General features: G+C 42.4%; 1 protein-coding gene and 1 non-coding gene across 2 annotated transcripts in view; both read right to left on the reverse strand.

Annotated features, from left to right (window-relative positions):
- Nucleotides 1-1,767: 1,767 nt before the first annotated feature.
- SHQ1 (SHQ1, H/ACA ribonucleoprotein assembly factor) overlaps nt 1,768-24,345 on the reverse strand; it is a 90,216-nt gene continuing 67,638 nt past the window's right edge. The window contains 2 exon segments of the mRNA XM_022572550.3: nt 1,768-3,499; nt 3,501-4,004. Of these exon segments, the coding sequence (XP_022428258.1) occupies nt 3,460-3,499; nt 3,501-4,004 (544 nt within the window). The 3' untranslated portion in view covers nt 1,768-3,459.
- Nucleotides 5,548-5,654, reverse strand: LOC115803149 (U6 spliceosomal RNA). The gene has a single exon (XR_004023820.1). It is a non-coding gene; the product is annotated as a U6 spliceosomal RNA (small nuclear RNA).

Below are 24,345 nucleotides of genomic sequence, written 5' to 3' on the forward strand. Positions count from 1 at the left end.
GGCGAGGCCCCGTGTCATTCTTCAAGGATAATGGGAGGAGAGACAGAACACAGAAAACAGGTCAATGATAATGCCCGCCCAGAAGATGAGGCAGTGCTGTGATTCACTGATGTAATTAATATTTCTGTCCAATCTGCTGAACTGTGTAGACTTTTACCACGAGCACGCCTCAGAAGCGATTGACAGGGCTCTCATTTTCCAAGGGCTGGCTCCCCCAGAAACCTGTTGTCAGGTAGCTGAAAAGAGCCCTGTGCAGCACTGGGGAGTGTGACAATAATTATAAACTCTTATGCTGGTTTAATACTTTCCAGTTGATAAAGTGTTTTGAACATGCAGTCTCATCATTCTGTAAGATAAGCAAAAAAAGTCGTTGTATTCCCATTTCCAAGAGGAAGGGAGAGGCTCAGAGGTTGGCGTACCTCCGAACTATGGCTCTGGGACTCAACGCCTTGTCTCCTCAGCCCCGAGGCCCTGGTTCTTGCCACTGAGCTGCAGCTAGGCAGCTGCTGAGGTCTCCTCTCTGTGCTTTCCCTAACTTTTTATTTTTTCTTCCATCGCCCAGGGTTCTTGGGAAATGCATATGGTTCTAGGAAATCCCTCGAGTTGCCTGGCAGGTCATCTAGTTAAAAAAAATATTCAAGGCAGCACCCTTGGATGTGCTTTGGGTTACAGACATGGTATAGTGTTCTTAACTCATCTTAAACAAAGACAGGGTAATGCGATATTACAAAGCTTTAACCCTCTGAGAACAAAGAAAGGGTAAAAGTAACGCGGCAGATACGGAATCTAAAATTAAGGCGTTCACTCACATTGTTTTTAAAACTCATGAGAGTCGTTCAGCGAGTTCCTCTGCTTTGAGGATGTCCGGGAAGGATCATGTTTGCCCATCCTTTGAGGAAGAGAGCAACAGATTTTTCTACCCAAGACAATTCTCACCAAAGTAGATCCTGTTTAGATTCCTAAGTAAGGACAGAAGGTGATGGAAGGAGAAATTTCCATGGCTTTAAACTTTTAGACAAGAGTGGATTTGCTCAACTTGGCGTCAGTAGAAGTAAATGAGGGGAATAACAGATAATGCATTTTCAAACTGGCCTCAGGTCATGTGCTACTGAGGAGAGATGCATTTTCAATGGTCACAGGGATTCTGAAGGTCTCTGGGGAGCCTGAGAAAAGTCCTGAACACATTCTAAAAAAGCTGTTATGGTGTTCAGGAGTTAACATGTGTGTCAAATAGCACAGTCACCCCAACTATCCTGTTAATACAAACTGGAATTTATAGTGGAAACACAAATACTTGCAACCTATACAGACCCAGAGTAAAAGGGATCATACCCTTTCCTGAAATAAAAACGCCACTGAGATTAATACATATCAGATTTCATTTCATTTCCTCCCTAAAGCAAATTGGTTTATTTCATTTGTTCATTCATTCAGCAAATATTTATGGAGCTCTGAGAATATGGGCACTGATGATTCAGTGGTAACAAGACACGACACAGACATCGCTCCCTAGGAGCTTACACTCAAGTAGGAAAATTCACATTTAAATTATTAATGGAGGCTTACGTTTCCAATCAAGATGGAGTAATACGGACCAGATGAATTTTCCCTCATGACATAACCAAACAAGGAAAACAGAAATAATATGTGAAACCATGGTTTTCAAGACACTGGACATCAGGCAATGAAAGACAGTAATCCCAAGGGATGGAAAACAAACCCCAGGAGCAGTACGAGGGCCTCGCCTACTGCCCTAGAAGAATGTCTAGGTTGCACAGGGAGGGGCGACACAGGCAGAACCCAATGGACTCCGGAGTTCAGCAGACAGAGCTGGGGGCTTGCGGAGTCCAAGGCAGCCCGAGTCTGCAAGACTGAGTACGGGAGAGGGGAGAGCTGCAGAGAACCCCAGATACCTGGAGAGGGTCGAGGACTCAGAGGAGAGCCTATAAATGAGGCCAGGCAAGAACCACATGAAAGGATTAGAGGGACCAATGCTCAGCACTCACACAGGTGTCTATTTCCATCAGCCAGACTGGAACACTCATAATCCCTGGGGCATGGGAAAATCGTTCCTTAGGATGGGGAAACAGTGTGTCCTAGACAGAGCACTGTTCCAGACCTGCCTAACAAATTACAAAAGCAAGACCCACAAGGATCAAACTATTTCCAAGTAACTTAACTGCATCCCAAAACAAAGCTGAAGAATATTTATAAGAACACATATCCAGTACCCAACGAGGTAGAATTCACAATGTTTATCCAATCAAAGATTATCAGGCATGCAAGGATGACTCCTCTGGGGATTTGTATCTAGAATTTATAAAGAACCCTCCAAACTCAAAAATAAGAAAAGCAACCCAACTTAAAAAAATTGACAAGAGATCTAAACAGACACTTCACCAAAGATATGTGGATGACAAACACACATGTGAAAAGACGCTCAACATAAGAAGTCTTAAAAACGCAAAATAAAAGGAGATACCACTTCACACCTATTAAAATGGTAAAAATGTTAAAAATGGACCACACCAAGTGATGACAAGAATGAGAGAGAAGCGGAGCTCTCACAGGCTGCTGGTGGGCGTGTTAAATGGTACAGCCACTTTGGAAAACAGTTTGGTGGTTTCTTCAACTGTTAAACATACACCTACCATACGGCTCTGTCATTCCACTCCTAGATATTTACCTAAGAGAAATAAGAGCATATGTCCACACAAAGACTTGCACACAAATGTTCATAACAGCTTTATTTGGAACAGCTGAAAGCTGGAAACAACCCAAATGTCCATTTAATGAACTACTACTCAGATATGGGGGAAAAAACACCTCCAAACCTCGATACACGCTACATCAATTTGTCTCAAAATAATTATACTGAATGAAATAAGCCTGACAAAGAAGAGTACATGTTATACGATTCAATTTATATTAAATTCTAGGAAATGCAACCTAACGTACAGTGACGGAGCAGACGGAGGCTTGCCTGGGGAGTGGGGGTGGGTGGCATGCGGAGGCGCGGGTGGGAGAAGGGTGACGAAGGGGCAGGAGGACCCTTGGAGACGGTGGGTAAGTACAGCATCTCAACTGCAGTACTGGTTTTATTCGGTGTGTGTATCTGTCACCACTTATCACACTACCTGCTTAAGACGCCTGCGGCTTACCGTATGTCCTGCGTATCTCTGCAAAGCTGCTCAAAGTGCTTTAGGGCTCCACCTTCTAGAGATTCTGGCAGAGCTATTACTCTCATCTCCAAATATTAATTACACTTTGCTTTAAGAAAGACTTTAGAACTTTATTTTTAAAGGTGCAACAAGAAAACCGACTGGTGTCAACCTTAGCTCACTGACAAACAATGTTGTATACACTCAGGAAAAGTACAAAGTGAAAATGAAGGATTCTCATTCGGTCAGCAAAACCAAATCTGACGCAATTCTCAATAACGAATGAGACCACTCGGAGTCAAATCTTGGGTGTCTGCCGGCTGTCTCTCTTCAGCACGCTGTCCAGCAGCAGAGCCCTGGGGCTCAGAAATCTGAACCGAAGTCTCCAGTTGTTCTCCAAGCTCCTGGATTAGAGGCTCAGATGCCCCAGGAGCCCGGGGAGAGGCGAGCGGCTGTCCCTGACCATCATCAGACCCTGGGAGGACCACGCTTCTGCACATCCCACCATGGTCAGGAAGCAGGGCCGTGCTGCTTTCCTCAACAAAGGGACCGAGCAAGGAAGGCCCTGCCTCACGTTCACCACCTCTGGGCTCCTCGTGTTCCGAGTCTGAGTCCTCGGTCTCAGACGATGTGCTGCTCTCTGATTCCTCCGAATCGCTTGTCTCAGAGCTGGAGGAAGGCGTCTGCTGCCCGGAAATGCATCGGGCTCCTGCTTTCGATGCAGCTTCTTCCTCCTGGACCAAGAGTGCCGCTGCTTCCAGTTCCTGCAGTTCCAACCCCAGCTGGGCCTTGGTCGGGGATGCTTTCTTCAAGGCTTCCGCAAGAGCTGCCAACTTTCTGGACCTTGAAGACCATTTTAAGAAGAAATGTTAGGACTATTCATTAACTGGTCTGGGGATAACAGGGTCCACAGCTTAAAGAGATAACAAAATGAAGTTGGATCCATACTTCACATGGCACACAGGATGAATCCCCAAACAGATCAATGACACGAATGGAAAAAAGGAACCAAGTATTACAAGGACACGCAGGAGATTTCCCTCATGAGCCTAGAATGAGGAAGGCCTTTCTAACTAGGATGCAAAATCCAGAAGCCACAAAAGAAAGGCAAAGATTGATAAATTCAGCTAATAAAAATCAACAAGTTCTGTAGGGCAAAAGGAAAAAAAAAAATTATAAGAAAAGTCAAAAGGCTAATGCAAAATTGAGAAAAATATTTGCAATTCATATCACAAAACAAGGCCTAGTTCCCCTAACAGAGTTCTTAAAAATGCAAATAATAATCCATCAGGAAAATGGGCAAAAGACACAAGCAGACAATTCCCATACAAAGGAATACAAATGGCTCTTAAATATATGAAAAGATGTTCAACAACTTCAGTCAAATAAGAGAAATACAAATTGAAGTCGTGCTGAGATATATTTTTCATTTATCAGATTGGCAAAAATCCAAACGTTTGGTAACACTGCCAGCAAGGCTGTGGAGGAAAGGCGCTTTCATACACTGCTGGTGAGAGAGTTAACAGCTCCAGTCCCGATGAAGGAGAACCTGGCAATACCTTTCAAAACTGAAAACGTAACATACCCTTGACCCAAGCAAACCCGCATCTGGAAATTAAACACGTAAGCCACACGACACAGACCCAAGGTACTATTTACTGTGGCATTGTTTCTAATACTCCAAAGTAAGAAACACCCAAATGTCCATCAACGTGGCATACGGCTATGGCATATCCCCACGAAGGAAAAGTCTACAGCTATGTAACAGATGAGGCTCTCCAGGGGCTAACCCAGATATATTGTGTAACAACAAAAGGCCTGCCATATGTATATGCTGCCTTCTATGTTAAACACACACAACAAAGGAAAGACATAAAAACGTATTTTATTTGCTTGTACACTTATCCATGAACTCTGGAGAGCTACAGAAAACACGAATATTTATGTGGAGGGGGCACTGCAGGAGCTGGAAAGATGGAAGATGATGGTGAGAGGGAGACTTGTCACCGCATACTGGGTCTTATTTTTAAAATTTTCATTAGCGTCTAGTTGATTTACAATGCTGTGTTAGCTTCTGCTGTACAGCAAAGTGAATCAGTTATACATATACATACATCCACTCTTTTTGAGATTCTTTTCCCATGTAGGTCGTTAGAGAGTATTGAGTAGAGGTCCCTGTGCTATACAGCAGGTCCTTATTAGTTATCTATTTTATATATGGTAGTGTGTATATGTCAATCCCAATCTCCCAATTTATCCCTTCCCCTGCTTCCCCCTTGTTAACCATAACTTTGTTTTCTACATCTGTGACTCTATTTCTGTTTTGTAAATAACTTCATTTGTACCCTTTTTTTAGATTCCACATATAAGCAATATCACACAATATAAAAATATGGAACACTTCACAAATTTACGTGTCATCCTTGCACAGGGGCCATGCTAATCTTCTCTGTATTGTTCCAATTTTAGTATCTGTGCTGCTGAACCAAACACTATCGTTCATTTTTAAACCTATGTGAATGGAATACCTATTCAAATTTTTTAACTAAAAATGAAAAAAAAAAAAGCAGTCAGAGAGCGACATGGAGTGCTTTTCATTTTTAGCAGAAAACCATCTCATGCTATTTCAGAGGATATTTTTGCTCCATTTATAACATTACATCATACTGAACAGATAAACTTTTTCATTAACCTGGATTCATTTTAGTAGTTCTGTTTCTGAAGCAACGTGTAAAGCATACTGCAGTTCTCCAAAAACGATATCTTTGCTGTTCCATAGAGGAAAATCTGGTGTGACAAGTGAAAAAAAGTGGCAATGAGTGACATGTCTTCTGGGTTTCCCTAGCTCCAAAGATTAAATGAGTGCCTTGAGACAAACTGGATGAGGTGAGTTCACGGGATAAATTCATTCGTCAAAGCGAAGTCCATCCCATAAAACTGGGGAAATGAGGCTTCATTTCAATAGAGCTTAAGTGATAGATGGGGACTTGGGGACTTTCATCTAAGTGCCTGGATGTACCTGAGACCCCTTTGTCTCAAAATACTTAACGTTAACAATGAGCTTCCGCGCCCTGCCCCCGGCCCTCCACAAGTGTAACCAGGACCCGAAGCTTCCACTGCAGTCAGTGTCCAAGGGAGGGTAGGACAAGGACAATGGCCGTCATGGATGCACAACTTTCTCTTAAATGAGGAAAACCCCATGTATCGGTGCTGGGATTGCCAGAGCTTAGAAAAGGAAAGATGGTCCGGGGTAGAGAGGAAAACTGGGATGAGATCCACTAGAGTTGGTGAATGATTCCCAAAGGGCTATAACTCTGAGTGAACCCTGGTGGGTTTGAGACATCTTTAAAAACACAGTTATGAAATAAGATGATTGCAGTATAATCTACATCCATGTCCAAGACAGCTGTAGGTGATGCCCACCGTATATTTTGAAACCTTGGCTACCAGTGGCCACGGATCTGGTGAGAGCCAGTGGACCAGTTTAAACCCTCCTTACTGCAAGGCCCTGCCAGCCTCAGGACTAGTTCACTGCCATCTTTCTCACTGAAAAAGGTCCTCTCTGGGTAATGACACACAGCTTTAAGAGATAAAGAGCCATGAACTTGGGCAAGGAGACAATGCCTCACATTAAATTATCATATGCAAAATAAAAATCTGAAATAAAAGCCTTCATACTTCAGTAAGCACACACCTCACATGTTTAAGAGCCACGATAAACACTTTCAACAATACATGAAGGACGGCGCTCCACAAACGTCTCATTGCGCTGGCTCCTAACGACAAGCCTATGAATCAGCTTCATTTTTATCCCCACGTGACACATGGTGAAACAGAAGCTTGGAGAGGTTAAGAGACCAGCTGAAGTTCACCCCGCTGATGAGGGGCAGTTAGGACGGGAAGCCCAGGCCTCTGAGCTCCCGCACTCTCTCTTCCCCGCCACAGGGGCTCCCAGGAATTCTCAGGCTCAGAAAAGCTTCTCTTCTTAAGCCCACATTCTTGATTCCTTCCCAATGTGATACCACTCAACACCTCAAAGGAGCAAGTTCTGACTTGCCTAAGGCCCAGAATTCTCCAGAGAAACTAGGACTGGTTCCTTTAGCTCAGCAATCTTAAATGGAGTATACATTTAAGCTTTACCTACAGAGGTTGTAGAATCCCAGGGGAAAAAATGTGAATTATTTTTGTGGCTATTCATGAATACAGTAGATATATCTACTCAAGTTAAAACTACGTGTATCTTTGTTATTGTCTACTATAATATTACATCTGTCACTTATAAGTGCATGAATGTGGAATTTCAAAGCTCCCTGCCTGTCATCTTGGCTCTTTTCGGAAAGCATCCCTCACAATGCTGGGACTAAAAAGTGTCAACTCTAACAGGTAGGGAAGTGGCAAGGATGAGGCCCAGGACCCAAACAGAAACTCGTGCCTCTTACCAGCTGAGATGACTTTTTATGCTTCAGAGAAAAGTTTGTTTCTCACTTTTAGCACTGTATTATGTTTAAGATGACCCATTTATATAATGTGTGTAAAAAATGGATTATATGTTTCTTTTTTTTATTCCTTGCCACCCTGATTCATCTCTCTCTCTTTTTTTTTAATAAATTTATTTATTTATTTTATTTTTGGCTGCGTTGGGTCTTTGCTGCTGTGCACGGGCTTTCTCTAGTTGCGGTGAGTGGGGTCTACTCTCTGCTATGGTGCGCGGGCTTCTCATTGCGGTGGCTTCTCTTGTTGCGGAGCATGGGCTCTAGGCACGCGGGCTTCAGTAGTTGTGGCGCACGGGCTTAGTTGCTCTGCAGCATGTGGGATCTTCCCAGACCAGGGCTCGAATCCGTATCCCCTGCATTGGCAGGCGGATTCTTAACCACTGCACCACCAGGGAAGCCCCTCTATTTCTTATTATCCCACTTTTACTACCTCAAGCTGTCTAGTTTCCCAAGTTGATATTAAACTTCTTATAGAAACTTTACAGAAGAAGCATTTTGACCTCTCAAAGAATGCTGGGATAAAAAACTAATTAAAATGTTCAAAATATCATTGGTGTAGAATATGACCCAACAGCCTGAGGAATGAAAGTTGGGTTTGTTTCTATTCAATCATTTTACACAGATAACTTAGCAGTCACTGTTCACAGAAAAGGAAATTATTCCTTTGGAGAAAAAAATTAAGCCATGAAAGAGTAGCCTCTTTGTTCTTTCAAGCACTGGCACAATTAGAGTTGGTTCTAACTCTGCCACTCCTTGTAAATTCTAGAATCTAACTCTGTAATGGCCTTTCCATTTCAGAAAACACCTCATTTAACACAGTTAGTGGTTTTTCACTGTCACACTCAAAACAGACCAGGCTAGGTCGTGTCAAAAAGCCTTGTCAAGTGACATTATTAGTTAACTAGAATGCTTACAAAAACCAGGTACATGTGGATATACTCAATGAACACATACGCTGAGTTACTTTACTAGTTGTACTTATAGTATATATTTTATATCTAAGTGAAGAACTCCTACCTGTTAAGATGTATTAATTACAGAGTGAAGAGATTCAGCATTTAAAAGACACATGATAGATTGTACTAATGTCGTATTTTAATAGAATTATACTCAACACAGGTTTTTCTTAGAAAATTTTTGGAAATGTAATCCTGCCATGTAGCTTTAAAAAAACCCAAAACCCTGCCATTCTGTTTATAGATGTGAAATAATATCCTATCTGGAGGAATTTTTTTTTTTTAATTAAAGACTGCCTTCTGACAAGTTACAGTAAATCCAACTGCCATGAAAGAGTAACAGTAACAGCTGAGGGTATATGCCTTTACTGTGGCTAAGCTGATATAAAATTTCCTCAATTATTTTATATTTGGCAACTGAATTTAGGGGGAAAAAAATAAAGGGAACCGTAGCCTTATGAAACAGCCAAAACAAAGTGCAAAAGGAGCCCTGAAATGCAGGAAAAAGAAAACTAGGTATAAATAGAAAGCATACATCCTGTTTCTTGCTGTAGAGTTTTGTCTCAAACTATCAATCAACTTTTCACCACTTCCTGCAATAGCAGGCCTACTATAAATCTTGTAGTAACTGACTAGGTTTCATTTCCTCTGCCAAACCCTGCTAACCTGCCAGGCATGACATACTGACACTAGAGCCAGCAACTGATAACGTAGGACATGACTCCAGCGAGGCCACTCCAGACACATTTCATACTGGATGACGATGGAATACGCTGGCTTGGCCTTCTAATTTCAAAGCGCAGACACACACACAAACACACACTCGGGTTCTTTCTGGGAACGAACAGTATATCAACTTTCTTTTTAAAAGGAAATGATGATAATGACGTCTAACCATAATTCTTCTCTACTGAAAAGAACCAGTTCCAAACTTCAAACTCCTCTGCCCAAAATACATTTATGCAACCTGATCTAAATAAAAGGTAATGCATTAGCTTTAGGTAGAAGTTGCTAGTGAAACTCTGCTCTGAAAAGTGCCATGAAAGACAAACAGCAATTGATGCACAGAGGAATACAGCCTGTCCTTACTCTCTAAGAGTAAAAACATTTCCATCTCAGCCATCAACACAAACAACGGATCTCTCTGAACAAGAAATTACCGATTCTGTATGTCATCTGACATACAGAAAATACTGCAAGATAAGAGTCATTCATGGAAGCAACCTAAGTGTCCGTCGACAGATGAATGGATAAAGAAGATGTGGCACATGTATACAATGGACTATTACTCAGCCATAAAAAGAAACAAAATTGAGTTATCTGTAGTGAGGTGGATGGACCTAGAGTCTGTCATACAGAGTGAAGTAAGTCAGAAAGAAAATACCGTATGCTAACACATATATACGGAATCTAAAAAAAAAAAAAAATGATTCTGAACCTACGGGCAGGACAGGAATAAAGATGCAGACGTAGAGAATGGACTTGAGGACACGGGGAAGGGGAAGGGGAAGCTGGGACGAAGTGTGAGAGTAGCATGGACATATGGGACATATATACACCACCAAATGTAAAATAGCTAGCTAGTGGGAAGCAGCTGCATAGCACAGGGAGATCAGCTCGGTGCTTTGTGACCACCTAGAGGGGTGGGATAGGGAGGGTGGGAGGGAGGAAGACACAAGAGGGAGGAGATATGGGGATATATGTATATGTATAACTGATTCACTTTGTTATAAAACAGAAACTAACACACCATTGTAAAGCAATTATACTCCAATAAAAATGTTAAAAGAAAAAAGAGTCATTTATGCCATATGGAGTTTGGGCCAATGAAATAATTTTTCATCCTATTTTCAACTTGACTTAATACCATTCTTTGGGGCTGGATTATGAAAAACAACACCTAGTCCATTAGACCATTAGAATAATTTTCCAAAAACTCCCTGTATTAGTTTCCAGTGACTGTCATAACAAACTACCACAAACTGGGTGGCTTCAAACAGCAGAAATTCATCCTCTTACAGCTCTAGAGGCTAGAAGTCCAAAATCAAGGTATCAGGAGGGCTGCTTCCTTCTGAGGGCTCAGAGGGGAGAATCTCTTCCATGCCTATCTCTTAGTTTCAGGTGTTGCCAGGAATCCATGGCTTATAGACACATCACTCTTAAACTCTGCTTCTGTCACCACCTGCCATTCTCTCTGTGTGTCTGTCTGTCTTCCCTCTGGATGTGTCTCTGTGTCTCTTCTCCTCATAAGAATACCAGTCATATTGGATTAAGGGTCCATCCTACACCAATATGACCCCATCTTAACAATAATTTATATCTACGACAACCCTATTTCCAGATGAAGTCACATTCTAGGGTTCTGAGAAGGATATGAATTGGGGGGGCACTATCCAACCCAGCACAGCCTGTCTTCTAGCCACCCCAATTCATGGCTGTCCCACATGCAATATACATTCACCCGTCTCAACATCCCCAAGGTCTCAATCCATTCCAACATCAATTCTAGGTCCAAAATCTCATCTAAACCTCATCTCAATCCGGTTTAGGTGAGTCTCTGGGTATGCTCCATCCTGGGGTAAATTCCTCTCTGTCCACAGACCTGTAAAACTAAAAAACAAGTTATCTGTTGCAAAATATAATGGTTGGACAGGTGTAGAAAAGACATCCTCATTGCAGAAGGGAGAAAATGGAAAGGATAAAGGAGTTACCATTGCAAAGCAAGTTCACAACGCACAGGTCAAATTCCATTAGTTTTTTTTTTTAAACATCTTTTTTGGAGTATAATTACTTTACATTGTTGTGTTTGTTGCCGCTGTACAACAAAGTGAATCAACTATACATATACACATATCCCCATATCCCCTCCCTCTTGAGGCTCCCTCCCACCCTCCCTATCCCACCCCTCTAGGTGGTCACAAAGCACCGAGCTGATCTCCCTGTGCTATGTGGCTGCTTCCCACTAGCTGTCTATTTTACATTTGGTAGTGTATATATGTCCTATATGTCCATGCCACTCTCTCACTTGGTCCCAGCTTCCCCTTCCCCTTCCCCAGGTCCTCAAGTCCATTTGCTACACACAAGAGCAGACTTCTAACCCCGATCCAGGCGCCTGTCAAGACCAGCTGGTCAGCAGCTCAGCACACACACCACACCCTGCTGGGTACAACCACCTCTCGCAATGGACGTAAAATGTAGGCAATGGACGTAAAAGTCTGTTCAGGCTTGGACTTTCAAGAACTGCCTTAGGAAGCCTTGGATTTGAAAGCCACACTGGACAACAGTGCTGACAAGCGTTCATCTACAGAAAATCAAAATCGGGGAAGGCCAATTTTCTTAATGGTCGCTTATGTTCTCTCAAAAACTACTTGAGTTCAACTACAGTGAAAAGCATTTGTCTATCGGAACATCCTTAAGTGACAGTCCCTAGCCTATCCAAGGAGAATTTTCAAATAGTCTTAATAAAGGTAACTGATATCAATGACGCATATTTCGTTCCTCTCCTTAATAAAGCCCTGCTACTTAAAGTGGAGTCCCTGGACAGCAGCAGCAGTATCATCTCAGAACTTGTGAGAACTGCAAAACCCCAGGGCCTATCCCAGACCCCTGAATCAGAATCTGCAATTTTAAAAAGCTCCCAGGGGACCTGTATGCTCAGTGAAGTCTGAGAAGCACTGCTTCAGACAGCCGTGACCGTGTCGGAATGATGATTATGACCACCTTACGCTATACAGCTCTCAGCATCGCTGACTCAATCTGACCAAACAGCTGGCAGGATGGGACTGGCACGAGGCTCTCCCCAGCTCCTAGGTCAGCTCTGAAGCTTCAGCCTGCAGCCACTCAGCCACCTGGGCTCCAGGTCAAGGTGCGAGGAGCCCTTCTCTAATGGCCCTTTGGCTCAAGAGTTCTCTCCGTGGCCTTTCTTCTAGGCCCGCTTGATCCTGAGGTTCGTTCTCAGAAACATCTCATCTCCCAGCACCGATTCAACAAAGCTGGGATCAGCTGCTTTCTTGCACAAAGTCTTCAACCTCTGCAGAGACCTCTCCCAAGGCCAGGCTCCAGAAGCCTGCTCCTCCCCCACTCCCTCTCCAGCCCAGTTAGACCCCACCGGGGCCTGCCCTAGCCCCGCCCTGCCCTCCTCCGATTGCTTCCTTACCTCCAGTATGGGCCTCTCCCACAAGTAACCTCTACCTCCAGGTCTCACTGAAACAACGCGGCAGACGCATTTCTCATTCGTTCATTCATTCATTCAATATCTACCGAAAGTACGATGTGCCTAAGCACTGAGCAAAACAGATAAGGGCCCTCATGCTCATGGAGCTTATACTCTTGTTTAGGAAAAGACAGACAACGAACAGAAACTAAGTAAATACAGTGTGCTAGATGGCATAACTGCTATGGAAAAAACACAGCTGAAAAGTGGCCCAGGAGTGCTAAGGACAGAGGGGATTCAATTTTTTACGTGTTTAGAGAAGACCTCACTGAAAGGTGACATAAGGGACCAAATACATTGAATAGCCTAAAGTGTGAGACCTGGCTTTATTCTTGCTTTTTACTTAGTCCATTTCTTCCTGTCTTGAACCTCCAGCCCACTGAACTTGGTACAATACTCACATCCAACCCCTGCTCCCAGCCTAAAAGCCATGTGGATGTCAATTCCCACGTAGCTGTCTCTAATCTCCAGATCATGTATCCATGCCTAGAAAACTGCTTCTCCTACCTTCCACTCACCTGAGCCTGATACCCAATCTGTGCTGTCCCACGTTCAAGGAAAATGACAACGGGCTATCTTATTTCTAAAAAGGAAGACCCAGAGATTTAGTAAAAGAGGAGAAAACTTCTGGCCAAGCCAGAATTTTATAGTATTTCATACTATAAATATAAGCTAGATAAAATTACTTAAGGGCTCAAGAATGTATCTTTCTACAGCTAACTTTTCTCTGCTAAGAAACTGTGAAAGATGCCATAGGAAGGCCTCATGCTCAGCCACCAGGGAAACAAGGGCAAAGATTACAGCAGATCCACGCCCCTGGTGCGGGTGGAGGATGGGGCATTAAAGGCACAATTAATTCTCCTTTAAGGACTGAGCAAGCCACTCTGTTGAAGTCTACACAAACGCAGGCTGGAGGGAACCTGATAGATAACTGAGCCCAGGGCTGTCTGGCACAGCTTTGCGTGAAGATGGAAATGCTTTAGATCTGTGCTATCTAACGTGGTAGCCACGAGACACATGTGGTAACTGAGCACTTGAAACGTCCAGCGTGACTGAGGAACTGAATCCTAAATCTTATTTTATTTAAATTAATCTACACTAAAATAGCCTCACGTGGCTATGCATACAAAATTCGACTAACAAGATCGAATCGAAAGCCCTAATTTCCTGTGACAAAGACAGGACTAGACAAAGCTAAGAGTACAGGGCTATCACAGCCCGGAGCACTAATAGTCCACAGAGGCACCAGACTGGAGGGTTCTGAACTGCTTTCATATGCGTGAGCCCGTGTGATCCTTTCCTCAGTCACATGGGCTAAGCAGGTATGAATGACTCTCTACACTTCACCAGTGCTCACAGGCCACAACATGGGCCTGATGCCAGAGGGTAAATCCGGGGGATGGCCAGGGCTTCTAACACGCAACCTGCTGTGTGCTAGCTCCCACCGAAGCAGTGACACCATCTGGGTACTCACAGGGCTTATTACCTAAGTGAAACAAGAGGCTGGAAGACCACACTAGCCAGAAGAATCACTGAAGAACCTTTCCTATGTTGGGGGATCCAACCCTTGGCAAAACATTTACGCAAATTAAGCCTGAAGAACCTTTCCTATGTTGGGGGATCCAACCCTTGGCAAAACAGTTACGCAAGTTAAGCCTGAAGAACCTTTCCTATGTTGGGGGATCCAACCCTTGGCAAAATATTTACGCAAATTAAGCCTTCTAGGATACTTGTATCAGGATGGGAACTAAAATTTATTCTCTATTTTAAGGTAGTGACCATGACTCTCAAAAATTAGTTTGCTGGACATCGCTTAAGAATTCTATGTTCACTTTAGCATCAAGACATACAGGCGAAAACTCTGCTATAATGAGAACTGAAGAGTTGCCAAGATGTCCAATCAGACCCAAATTACTATCCACGAAAATTACTGATTACTAAAAATAAGAATGAAAAAGTGGCTCCAAAATATCGTGTGACTAAATACAGGGATACACAGCACAACTGAAACCCCCAGTTAGAGGGCTGTGAGTACCAAACCTGCTGGCTGAACAGCATTTCGTGTTCCTACGAGAACTGGATGCAAAAGCTTAATTATGGTTAGATTCAAACGATGTGATCAAAAAGCTTCCCACGTGGGGCGAGAGACGTAAGGGCTTTTCTCCTTTCATTCCTCGTAGGGGCATCCGGGTAAGCTTTTTCTTGGAGCCACCTCACTCCAAAGGGATGAATCCAGCCCCACCAGGAACACTTGACAAAAAAGCAGGGATGGCTGTCGGCGGGGAGCGCGGGGGCTGGGCTTTGATCGCAGCTGCGGCTCCCACCTGTTGAAAAAGGCAGCCATGGTGATGCGGCACTTCCTCCCCTTGCTCACAAACACAAGAAATCGGCAGAGATAAGCTGACACGGAAAACATTACACAAATCGCTGACCCTGCTGCAGGCGGAGAAGAGCTGCCTCTGCTCAGCTTTGATTTTCTGGAGCCAAGCCCGGGGTCGAGGGGGGGAGAGGCAGGTGGACTTTATTCTTTTCCGGGGCTCCCATGGCAAGGTGACTGCAGACGGAGCCCAGAGGAACACCACGTGCAGAAGAAAGGGAAAGAAAGAAATAAACAGAACAAGAACCCGGGCTAAACTGAGCCGTGGCAGAGAGCTGCCATCCGCAGCCAGGAGGAAAGATCACATCCCTAGTGAAAAGCAACTAGGGTTTTACAGGATTTGTGAAATCGCACAGAGCGGGGACCTCTGGCTGTGCTCTCGGTCGTGCTGCTGTTCCTGCTGAATGAAGCCAATAAGTATGTGCCTTAGGTTTTCCTGATGCATTTTCCACTCCTATTGTTTAGTGTGTGTCCGAAGAAGAGAACAAGAGCGTACCTCCCCGGGTCCGGGAATGGGGCTGGAAACAGAGCAAAGCACAACCAGCGGTTTTCTCCTTGACACACACGCAGACCAGTCTCGACTTCATAAGTGGCCTATTTGCTGCTTAAGCGTCATCCACAGTTTGCCTTTTTAAAAACAGGGCTTAAAATGAGCCACCCGGTTGACTGCTGTGCACCTCATCCGTCTGTGTTCAGCTTCGGAAACTGAGCCCACTGTAACGTGGTCACTGCTGCCACCAACGTGCCACATTGATTGAGGGCCCGAGATCTGCAGGGCGTTTCTCTAGCCCGAGCAGCGCAGCAGTGCCCAAGCAAAGCCTGGATCCTGCTCTCATGGAGCCTGCAGTTTGAAAGGAAGAAAGGACAGGGTCCTCTGAGCCAGTCTCAGAGCCCGTATCCAAGAGGCCAAGGTCACAAACTCTGCTGCCCTCACCAGTCAGGCAGATGGAGTCGCATGGAAGGGGCGGGGGTCTGTGCAGAATGGGGCACCCTTGTCCCGTACCGGGGAGACAGCTGGCCTCAGCTCTGGCCAGTTGTCACCAAGCGGGGACGTGGGCTCAGCAACTGCCAGAACTTCTCCGTTAGCTCCAGAGCAGCTGTAAATCCAGACTTCGACAGAAAATCTTCCGGTTTTTAAGTGCTGACAACCAATTCAAAGTTTTAGAAAACTCACTGAGAACCAACAGTGACCCAAGGGCCACCAGCTTGCAACTCGTACATGCTGCAGACATAACTGCATCTCCCCAATGCTCTAACATATTCTATATACCCCAGCACATCCCCGCTCCACCAGCGCGACCAGTTCACCACTGCCCTCACTCCCAGCACAACTGTTCTAACTTCGCGGATTTGCCTCGAGTTGTGTCCCTGCCTTGCACACCTGCCTCCTTTCTCTCTGTGCCGGGTGAGACCCCACCCATCTTTAGTTCCCAGGTCAAGCCCCGTACTCCACTCAGCCCTGTAGACCACGCCAAGTTCCCTCTTCTCTTAATCAATACCTTTTATTTTATTTTATTTGTTTAATTTATTTTTGGCTGCATTGGATCTTAGTTGCGGCACGCGGGCTCTCTAGTTGTGGTGTGCAGGCTTAGTTGCCCTGTGGCATGTGGAATCTTAGTTCCCTGACTAGGGATCAAACCCACGTCCCCTGCGCTGGAAGGCGGATTCTCAAACACTGGACCACCAGGGAAGTCCCTGAATCAGTATCTTTCTTACGGCTGTATCACCCGCTGTATCGCTGGCAATGAGGCGGATTCTCTCCGTAATCCACTAATTCTGCCATTTACATATGTTTTCTCCCCAGCAAGACTAAATGCTCATTGATAGAAACCACACTGGAACTTCGTCAACAGAGACAGAGCATGCAGTGTTAACAGAGAGGGTGGGTTAACGTTCTGGGAGATGACAGGGGAATGACTGACCACAGCAAGGTGGTTAGGAGCTCAGGTTCTGACAAGCAGGCCTGGGTTTCTTCATCTCTTTGAGCCTCTGTTTCCGTACCTGTAACCTGGGGCCATAATAAAATGGGGCCATAACCCAAATCATATAAAACCTATGAGAGTAAGAGACATGATGAATATAAAGCACTCAACACAATGCCTGGCATGCAGTAAGCTACTATTATTATCATGGACCAATTGCCGGATTCAGCCAATGGCATTGTTAAGCAAGCAATGCATCAATGGAGGAACTGTGTTGTTTGCAAGCCATTAATTGACTACTTAGTCTGTGCTAATGCGCTCTAAGCATACTGCGTGTGTCAGCTCATCTGATTTGCCTAATTCTACCAATTTTGTGGATAGCTGAGGCACAGAAAGTTTAAATGACCTGTCCAAGGCCATACAGATCTGAAGCCAGCCAAGTGGCCCACTGGCTCCCATAACCGTTTAACCATGATACTCGATGGCCTCTCTACATTTCTAATGGCAAGGGACAAGTTTTCGACCTCAACCTTTTCAAATCAAAAACACGATTTGGCTTTGTGGACCATGGCTTAAGATGACAGAATGATCAGGGCTTCATTTGGACCAGACTATATCTCAGAAGTCCCAAGAAGAAGGAGTTTGCTTTTCTGTCAATTTGGCCAAGGGCTGTCTGTTCAATAAAAAGAGGATGATGAAGAAAAGAGAAAAAGGGCCAGGAAGTACCATAAAATTACAACTATCATTATGGAAGGCAAAAACTGTGACACAGATTAATACTAACAGAAAAGGCATTTTGCTGATCACAGAAAAAACTGGAGAGGGGATAAGAACAATGTTTCTAGCCTCCAACATCCACACAGAAGACAGGGAAGAGGCAAATGCATCTTGCTTATCTTTCAGACGGTGAAGAAGGAAAGTGATGAAACTGCAGACCGTGAACTCAAAACCCATGAACTGTGCGCATTAGGAGATGAAGTGGTGTCCCCAGGAGCTGGCATGGGTTCACAAAAATGGATGCCATCCCTTGGACTGGCCTCAGCCTGTGAGCCCTGGGGCAAAGATTGTGCCTGGGTTTTAGGAAGGCATATGACAGTCTCCTGTGGCTTCCTTACGGGTGAAATACAGAACATGGGGTGTACGGTTATAAAGCTGACTGGATTCACATTTGACCTTACAGGTAAGATTAATTTCAACCTGAAGGAAGGGACCTAGTGGAAGAGTAAAAAGTTTTGACGCCAGACTTCTTCATTCAACGTGTATTCACTGTCTTAGGTGAAAACATAAAACATTCATTCTAATTCCTTAAGGGCATGAGCCTTACTAATTCCTCTTCAGTTCCCGGGTCCCTCATCTTGTGCTTCGCATACAGAAGCAGCTCCAAAAATGATTACTTATTGGATTTCAGGAGTCAAGTTTACAAAGAGTGTTACAAAAGTAAAAAGATCAGGAAAAGATCAGGAAATAGCTGGGATGATAGATGCTAGTTCCAAAAAGGTTAAAGCAGGTGCATGGGACAAAACCAAATTCAACAGGGTAAAAACCAGGGAACAGATACAAAGTTCTCAATAGCTGATACATGAGAAATTATAATTGTAAATAATTAAACAACATCTAAGACAAATTATAATTAATTCAACAACATCTGAGACAAAAATCTTAAGGGTTTTGGTTAATGGTAAACTAGGAATAAGGAGTGTGTTGAGGTTTCCAAATATAAGTAGATGAGCTCCCAGACCACATTAATACAGAAATGGTGATAAAAAATGAGAGTGACAGCTCCTGTCTACTTTCTGGCCAAACCTGGAGGATTATATTTAACCTGGAGGATACTTTAAAAGGGTACTGACCCCAAAAAGGAGAGAGGAGGCACTGACAAAGTACAATTTGCCTTTCAGGAAGGGGGACGTCCCTGGTGGTCCAGTGGGTAAGACTCTGCACTCCCAATGCAGGGGGGCCGGGTTCAGTCCCTGGTCGGGGAACTAGATCTCGCATGCATGCCGCAACTAAGAGCTCGCATGCCACAACTAAGAGTTCGCAAGCCGCAACTAAGACCCAGTGAAGCCAAAATAAATAATCAATAGCTAAGTAAATATTAAACAGAGAGAGAGAGAGACCAGGAAGGGCAAAGAAGTAGAAATTCTGGACCTGTAAGAATCATTTAAAGGCAGAAGAGGCTGATCGAGAAGACTCAGAAGGAATGCGATAGCAATCCCCTAGACAGATAAAAACAGGTATTTGAAGAGAGAAAGGAATTATTCCATGTGGGTCCAGAATTAAAACTAATGAGAAAAAAAGTAGATTTCAGTCCAATTCAAAGGAGAACTTTCAAACAATCTAAGGTGCTTCAGAGTAGAACCAATCCCCTCCTCCATCAGTCAGTCTCCAGACATGCCAAGTGCCTCGTGCCAAGGACTAGAAATCACATAGTGTCGACGGTGCACAGGGAACTGACCCACAAAGTAAAGGCTGGCAAAGGAGGAGATTTTGCCAGACATCTCAACTCTATGACTGACTGGATTACAATGATCATCACCAAGACAAGTGATGCCATCATTAGCTTCAAGCCTTACAATGGAGAGATGACTTTGTTGGTGTCATTAGAGAAAGCTTCAGGCAAAATGTAACGTTTCTGGTAGAGAAAATGGAACGTACAAAGGCAACGAAGGGCTGAAGCTCTTGGCAAATTTGGGAAATGCTGAGTGTATCTGGAAGGAGGGAGGGAGGGTGCGCAATCAGCAGGAGTGAGGGAAGAAGTAGGAAAGATGAGGACGAGGACCCAAAGGGTCTTGAACCCAGCTCAGGCATCATTTAGGCTCTTAACCTAGGCAGGGGGAATTGTGGAGAACTGCTGAGCAGGACAGCCATGAGCAAAATGGCATTTCAGGATGACAGGACTGGCATTGTTGTTGGAAGAAAACAAGACAGGGAGTGAGACTCTGGGGGCAAGGAAAACATAGGGGACACTCTGGCAGGAAATGAGAAAATACAGGCCTGAATTAAAGGAAAGGCAGTGACACCAAAAAGAGGAATTTAAGTGAAAGAAGTTATACAGGACAGATTAAAAAGACCTGCTGGATTGATCCAGTGTGGAGTGGCGTGTCAGAGACAGACACGCTTGAATCAGGGAACCCAGACAGGACAACATACCTAACAGTAAGACCAGAAACCCCCAAAACATCTAAACTGGTTCCCAAATTACTGATCCATCACAGCTTTATATCAAATGTTCAGTATACAAAAAAATATAAGATTTTGTAGTTATCTTTCAATCTGAAACCAGTCATCGAAAGTTTATTGAAACAATGTTCCCAAAAATTAACTCCTCCGAGGACAGAAAGAAAATATGCCAGGCAAATATTAACCAAAAGAAAGCTGGGATCTCCATATTGGTATCAGACAAAATAGATTGTAAGGCAAAAAAGCATTATCAGTGATAAAAGAAGACCACTATATAATAAACACTGCAGTTCTCCAGGGAGCTATAACTGGGAGACAAAATATTAGTTACTGTAAACTACTAGCACCAAATAACATGCCTCAAATCATAAAGTAAAAACTGACCACAGGTCGACAGGAAGAAATTGACAAGTTCACTAATACAGTAAGAGACTTTCACACACCTTGGAATCCAAAAATTGATAGATTAAACAAAATAAACAAAAATTAGACAAAATTAGACAAAATAAATCATTAAGGATATAAAAACGTAAACAGCCCAACTGACAAGTTTCAACAATAGACAGACATACGAATTAGCAGCTAACAATCAGAGCATAAACCTTACTTTCAAGCTTCAAAATTTAAGAAAATGATCATGCTAGGCATAAAATTAATCTCAACAAATTAAATTCTCTGACAGAAATGCAATGAAGTTAGAAATCAGTAATAAAGACATTACATAAAAACCCCATACACTTGGAGAAACACACTTCTAAACATTTCCTGAGTAAAATCAGAAAATTTTGGAATAGAATAATAATGAAAATTCAGTATATTTCACAACCTTGAAGATGCATACAAAGCAGGTATTTGGAGGAAAGTTTATAGACTTAAATGAAGAAAGGTCCAGAGTTAACCAGTTAAGCATCTATCTAAGAAGTCAGAAAAAACAGCATAACAGATTTCCCAAAACAGAACGAATAAAATGACATGGATAAAAGCAAAGAGTAATGAAATAGAAGACAAAGAGAGAGGATCAAGAGAGTAAAATATTGGTTCTTTGATAAACTAATCAAATACACTCTCTTGCAAGATTGATCAAAAAAAGAAGAAACAAAAACAAGAAAGCACAAATACACAGGAATGTAAAGTAAGAAAACTATAGATGCTGTAGAGAAGAAAACAGATAAGAGGAAATAAGAACAACTTTATGTTAGAAAGTTTTGAAAATTTAGATGAAAGGGACAAACTTCTAAAAAAATATAATCTATTAAAACTGACTCAAGGAGAAACAGAGAACTAGAATACTTGTATAGCAATTGGAAAATCTGAATGAATAGTTAGAAAATTTCGGAAAGAAAAAAGTCAAGATGGCTTTTGGGGTGACCTTTACTGAAAATTCACGGATGAGGTTGTTTCAGTCTTACATAAGCTATTTCAGAGAAGAGAAAAGGCAACAACCCCCAATACACTTTATCAGGCTGGCATAACCTTGATAACAAATGTAGATAAAGATAGTACGAGAATGGAAAATCATAGGCCAAACTCCTTCCCTTCCCTTCCCTCTCCCTTCCCTCCCTGTCTTTCTCTCTTGGTCTTCTGTTTCCCTCTCTTGCACATGCAACTCACACACACACACACACACACACACACACAGTTAGCAAACCAAATTCAGCATCATTATTTAAATAATGCGTCATAATCAAGATAGGTTTATCCCATGAGTGCAAGGGCTAATTTAAGTTAGAAATTTTATAAATGCCATTCATTATGCTAAAAAGTTAAAGGAGAAAACACTTAAGGTCATCTCAAAAGATGAGGAAAATATGCAATAAAATTTGATGACCATTTGGGATCAAAACTCTTGGCAAACTACGAATAACGTGAACCTTTCTTAACTTGATACAGGCTATCTACAAAAGCCTGCAGCAACATCACATCTAACGGCGAATTGTTGAAAGCATTTTCTAAAAAACAAAGAGTAAGATAGGGAAGTACGTTACCACCATATCTATTCAGTATTTTACTAGAGGATCTAGTCAGTACAATATGATGAAGAAGAACAACAAAAAAGAAATGAAAGATATGAAGATTGGAAAAGGAGAAACCTAACTGTTATTATTTGCACTGCTATTATTGCCTATATTGAAAACTGGGGAGAATCCGTACATAAGTTAATAATAGAGTTTAGCAAGGTAGCTGTATACAGAAATCAATATAAAAAAGTGAATTACACTTCTATATACTTTAAACAAGGAGTTTGAAAATAAAAAATTGTTTAAATACCATTTACAATAGCAACTCAAAAAATAAAGCAATAAATCTAGCAAAGACGTATAAAGTTTTTATGGAGCATATTATAAAATTTTATTAAAAGACATTAAAGAAAACTTAGAGAGTCACACCATGTTATCGCAAAGAGACTAAATGTTTTAGTCTCCCCCAAAGCTGATTAATAGATTCAAAGCAATTCCAATTAAAGCGTTATTCATGGAACTTGACAAGCTGATTCTAAGATACAAAGCTGCAGTAATTAAGAAAGTATGGTATTGGCACATGATAGACAAGTAAATCGGTGAAACTGAAGAGACGACCTAGAAACAGATCCATGTGTATATGTAAACGATGTATGATAGAGTGAGCACTGCAGGATGCATGGGGAAAGGATGGACTATTTAATAAATGAAGCCGGGATAAGGTTATCCATATGGGGAAAAAATGAAAATGGATCCCCTATCTCATAAAATACACAGAAATTAGTTCCAGGTGGACTAAAGACTTAGATGCTAAACCCAAAAGAATAAAAATTTTAGAAGATACTATATGAGAATATCTTTATGACAAGCAAATCAAAAAACTTTCTTAAACAAGAAACAAAAAGCATACCCATAAAGGAACATATCGATAAATTCTACAACATTAAAATTAAAAACTTCTGTTTATATAGACACTACAAGGAGACTGGAAGATAAACTACAAACTGGGGAGAAATGTTTGCAACATATTTAATCAATAAAGGACTAGTATCTAGAATACCAGGGAAACCTAAAAATCAAAAAGAAAAAGACAGCCCTAATAAAAAGTAGGCAACACAACAGACAGACATTCACAGAAGAAGGGACATGAATGGCTCACAAATACATGAAAGGATGCTTAGCTTCATCAGTTACCAAGAACATGAAAATGAAAATTACTAAAGAAACTCTTTCACACCCATGGAGAATGCCAAATTTTAAAATCTGAACAATACAAGTGTTGGCGTGAAGGTTGAGCCAGTGAAATTCCCATTGCTGGGAGTATAAGTTGAAATAAATTGGTACAGCCACTTTGGAAAACCCTTTGGCATTACCCAGTAAAGTCTAACTGGCCTCCAACCATCCCCTAAATCCCAGCAATTCCATTCCTGGGTATAGGGCTTACTCAAAAAGTTGCACAAGTGTACCATGAAGCGTGAACAAAGATGTTCAGAACAGGATTTTCCTAATAACCCAAAATGGGAACCATTCATCAACAATCCAATCTACATTACAATACATGAACAAACTGCAGTCGACTCAGACAGCAGGAGAATAAATAAACTACACCTCTGTGCGTCACCATGGTTAAATCCCCCCAAAAAGAAAAAGCATTACGTGAAAAATGCAAGTAACAGAAGAACACATACAGTATGATTCCATTTACATACAGTTCAGAAGCAAGTAAAACTGAAACTAAAACTAAACTTGGGATAAATACACAGATGGCAAAACCATAAGGAAAAGCAAGGTAATGATTAGTACAAAATTCAGGATGGTGGTTACCAGAGGGAGGAGGGAAATATGACTGGGACTGGTCTCATGGGGTACCTCTAGGAAACTGGTAATGCTCTATTTCTTAAGATTGCTGGTAAGTACATGCATGTTCACCTTTTTATTATTCTTTAAACTGTACACATATTTTATATTATTTTAATATTTTATATTTCATAAGAAAATATTTTAAGAAAATAACCAAACTCTATACACATACAAAAAAGGCAAATAAGAGGTAACGATAATTGAACCCAATAGTTCCATTTAAAA

Source organism: Delphinapterus leucas, chromosome 10 (genome assembly GCF_059928025.1).
Source record: "Delphinapterus leucas isolate spDelLeu-1000000601 "Yukka" chromosome 10, BTC_Dleu_Yukka2, whole genome shotgun sequence".
In the NCBI taxonomy this organism is placed as follows: domain Eukaryota; kingdom Metazoa; phylum Chordata; class Mammalia; order Artiodactyla; family Monodontidae; genus Delphinapterus; species Delphinapterus leucas.